Source organism: Cyclopterus lumpus, chromosome 7 (genome assembly GCF_009769545.1).
Source record: "Cyclopterus lumpus isolate fCycLum1 chromosome 7, fCycLum1.pri, whole genome shotgun sequence".
NCBI lineage: Eukaryota > Metazoa > Chordata > Actinopteri > Perciformes > Cyclopteridae > Cyclopterus > Cyclopterus lumpus.
Window position 1 is genome coordinate 17,689,150 of NC_046972.1, and position 4,278 is coordinate 17,693,427.

At 40.3% G+C, this 4,278-nt stretch overlaps 1 protein-coding gene across 1 annotated transcript; it reads right to left on the bottom strand.

The window, feature by feature from the left end:
- Positions 1 to 582: 582 nt before the first annotated feature.
- Positions 583 to 1,832, bottom strand: LOC117733147 (N-acetyltransferase family 8 member 3). The gene is made up of 2 exons (XM_034536552.1): positions 1,814 to 1,832; positions 583 to 1,334 (listed from the first exon to the last, which is right to left on the bottom strand). Exons 1-2 carry the CDS (start codon positions 1,830 to 1,832, stop codon positions 583 to 585), a joined length of 771 nt encoding a protein of 256 aa, XP_034392443.1.
- Between the last annotated feature and the right edge of the window lie 2,446 nt (positions 1,833 to 4,278).

The window sequence follows — 4,278 nt, forward strand, 5'->3', positions numbered from 1 at the left end:
TTCATTGGTATTTTAAGCATAGAGTTGTGAGGTCTTAGAAGTCAGCTGGCATTAATTCCTCCAAGGCAGAGGGATTCAGCTTCTCCCTGAAAAGAGGCTTAAAAAGAAAGTTTCCTGCTTCTAAATGACTTAATTTCCCCTTTCTCACATATGTTTGTATTCCTTATTGGACATGAGAACAATAATTGAATGTGAATACAGTCTGTTATGTTTAATTACTGATAATTAATTTTATAATTAATGAAATGTATTGTTATTTGGTGTGCAATGTATAAGTGAATCTGACCACAGAAGCTAACCGATTGGCTAATTGTTTTCCATGCTTGTGGGCAACGGACTATCAGGGGAGCAGGTGGATGCATAACACATCAAGGCAAGAAGAAACACGAGGAAAAAGGTGATTAATACTGCTTTGTTAAAAAAACATTACATTTAATGTATCTTTTTCAAGCTACCATGATAACCAGCTGGAGATATGAACAGAAATATGTTTTGCATTAAACGAGACAAGAGGCATAAATGAACTGATATTTTCTCGATGCACAGTGGAGGGTTGAACCAGGAGCCGCGGTCTAAAGTTCATCAAATGAACTTCTCCATCCGCATCACATTTATTCTGGCCAGTTTGGAGAACAAGCGATTAGCGTGTGTGCTGCTGTGGGATGCAGTTTGAACAAAACCACATTTGTGGAACAGGGAAATGGCTTCCTTCTGTGGCACGCTGACGTCCAGAACAAGGCGAGCATATCCTCGCTCTTTGCAGAAATCAAGGGCCTTCCTCATCAGCTGTGAACCCAGGTTTTTGCGCCGCCATGGAAACACCACGACGATGTGGGACATCTCGCCGTAACTCCCGTCACCAGCTTCTTGGGCGAACTCTGAGCCTCCTCCCGTGGCTCCTCCGTTGCACTCATCGAACCGCTCACCTTCCTCCTCTCCCCTTTTCCCCGTCACTGCCACCATCCCCACCACCTTGGACCGGCCTTTGACGTCCGCTTCCAACACCCAGAAACCGTTATCTGGGTTTTCCAGGTAGTTGGCTCCGATGTCAGCCATGTCTGTGTTCAGCCTCCTCGCCACGTAGCCATCGTAGATCTCGTGGCAGCAGTAATAGATGAGGCCGGCCCACGCACTGCCAAAGAGTAGAGCTTGGAAGTAGGAGCTGCCTCCAAGAACATAACCGGCCATGGAAATGCTCAGAGCAATGCCAATGTGGTCGGGGTGGCTCATGGCCTTGAAGAAAGCTGGGTATACATGTTCACGTATCCCGTCGCAAAAGAGCGACGTGACCACATGTTGATCCGAGGGTCTATATTCCCTGATGGAGAATTGAACTGGATGTTTAAGAGGGACATAAGGAAAGAGAGAGAATGAGAGCTCAGTGAAACTAATCTGTCTCTTGTTGCAATAACAAATTCCTGCTGGATTTCACAATGCGCTCAAAACACTCACGTAACTTGCAGGAAGGAAACAACAAATAATCATTACACCTCTATACAGGATGTACACCTTTTTCTTTCTAATGTAGTTCTATTTTATGCATGAGCATAAAACCTGGGACTTGCACATGACGACCCGAGATGAAAATCATTATGAAATGATTGGAGCATTGTTTCTCTTAAGTGAGAGAAGCAATAATTAAGTCTCAAAAGAATGAAAATCAAAAACTGAGGCAACAAATAACAGGTTTTCAGTGAAAAATATGTTATGTGTCAACAAGGCATGCTAGTAGCTCATTAGAGCTCTTGTTCGTAATCAACTCGACTACTAACATTTTTTTAAAAATATTAACATAATCAGAACATCAACTTACAGTTATTTTTCTGGGCCATGCCGACTCTTTCCTCCTCGTCTTTCGCTCACTCTGAAGGACTTAACGCTGCTGCTCCCCCTGAACTTAAGCTACAGATTGTGATAATCAGCCATCCACAAAAGGGGTTGAAATTAGTCTGAGCATGAGCGCGCGCACACACACACACACACACACACACACACACACACACACACACACACACACACAAATGACTTTGAAATACAACTGTTTCTGATTGTTTAAAATATTGATTATATAAGAAATGCAACAGTTAGATTGAAATAACGGTGATTTGAAGGGAGCATGTGTTCAGTTTAATTGAAATTAATCAGTGTTACTTAGATTACGAAAAAAATAAAAAAGATAATTAGCTTAGTCAACAGAGTAAAGAACTCTATCACAGATTTCTCAAGCAGGATGAGCACAGATCCTGAATATATAATATAAGTCAGAAGACTGAGCAGAATGAAAATGTGGCACTCTTTCGAGCACTTCAGAGATATTTCCAAGGCTAAAATTGTCTTATTAACCACTTTTTGGATGCTTCAGTTTTGGTGTCGATCTCTCAGGAAATTGCTGTGGTTCTCCACACGGCCTTTTCTCCGGAACATAAGGTGAAAGTGAAATGAATATTGTCAAGCCCCCTGACATAAAAGCGTCCTATGGCGTCAGTGACAGTGTCTTGTGCAATAACCCGGTGGCCCTCTGACATGATTACATTTCCTTGGCAGGAGAAGGGCCTTTCCACCTGTTTAAATCAAAAGCGCTGCCTCATGAATCTGTGAGCGACAGAAGGTCAAGCAACTCGGGAAGTTTCTCAAACCATTTTTACGGACATAATTCTGAATTGTGCAGCCCGCAAGTGAAACCCCCACGTTCGAACACCACTGTTATTACATTTTGAAGGTATATATTACTTCTTCTGTTTACACATAGAGGACTGTATGATAAAACATTGTGAGCCCCTTTTTCGGACACAAATCTATTTAAATAAATGTGTGTCTTGTTTCTGAATGAGTCACTTTTACAGTTAATTAGCAATATTACGAAATCGGACAAAGTAACACACCTATAACACGTCTAAATCGAACATCGTCAGATTAAATATAGAGAGATATTTCAAAATACACAAAGGGACTGGAGCACACTGATTGATTTGCAGAATGAAATTGTGCAAACGGACTAAGGTTTCAACACTGTGTGCTTGTCAGGGTCAGAATGCCCCTTAAATTGAATTGGAAGATCGCTGTCCTTGAGCCAAGAGACATCTGATTCAGCTGCATGCGGCTGGAAGATGTGCGGAGAAGCCAGTTACATTTAAAATGCACATCCTGTTAGCCTGAAAGAGGCACAAAACAGAAATACGTTGGAGATTCTTCTTAAATTAAATCAGTCTATAAAATCTTTTCTTTTTTTTTTTTTTTTTTTAAAAGAAACTTGCACAACCTCAATATTAATCAGACCAGCTGTCTCCCTCCTTATATTTTCAGAGTAGCCTAAAAGAATATACAGCAAAAATAAATATACAGCATCTAGGCAATAAAGAATTTAACTTTTTAAAAAAACAACTTTAAAGGCTTGTCATTTTATGCTTGTCAGACTTCATAAAGAATTATGTAAGAAACGAACAACAAAGGAACTTTTTTTTTTTTTATCCATCAGTAATGCAGCCTGTGAGAAAACAGAAAGCACTTGTACTCCTACATATGCATTAACTCTTTTTATGAACACAGTGATTAGGAACATTTACTGTATGTTAAATTAGCGCACTGTCGTTAGCGAGCATGTTGTTAGCTGATGTTACGGACTGAAGTTTGAGGGTGCAATTAAAGGTGGGCTGGTTCAACGCGACTAAACGTCAGTTATTGAGAGGCTGACAGGAAGTCATGTTCCAGTGCTTTGCACAGATGGGACTCCGGACCTCATCTCTCTGAAGCTCTGTGTGCTGCAGCATGCAGGTCCCTTTATTTAAGGTTCAAATAATTTACCCCGAATTCACTAACATGCTGGATATTAAGATTGGCGTTCTTGGAATCTTATGTGGCAATGTCTGCTGTCATAAATTAACAACAGTTTCACAAAATGTGTCATCTATATCAGCCGTTGTTGCTGACCATGAACCGTTAATGTTAGCTGGTCTTATGAGGCGTCCCTCAGTAATCCTGAACACAAAAAAACCTGTCAAAATCAACACTTCAGTACCATGTAGTTCAGTCGTATTACATCTAATTGTACTTTACCCTGACTTTAAATAGACAAACTCTTTCCTAATGGCAGGAAATTATTACAAAAATGTATAGCACTTTTCAAGCTGGGAGCACAATGTGTCAATACAATGAATATATCTATAACATTATTGAAAGTTGTTTGGCTTTTAACACTAAAACTATGAATCGGTAGAGCAAACAATAGGTGATACATTTGTGGAACTACTGCAATCATCACTACAATCATGTCCAAGGCAT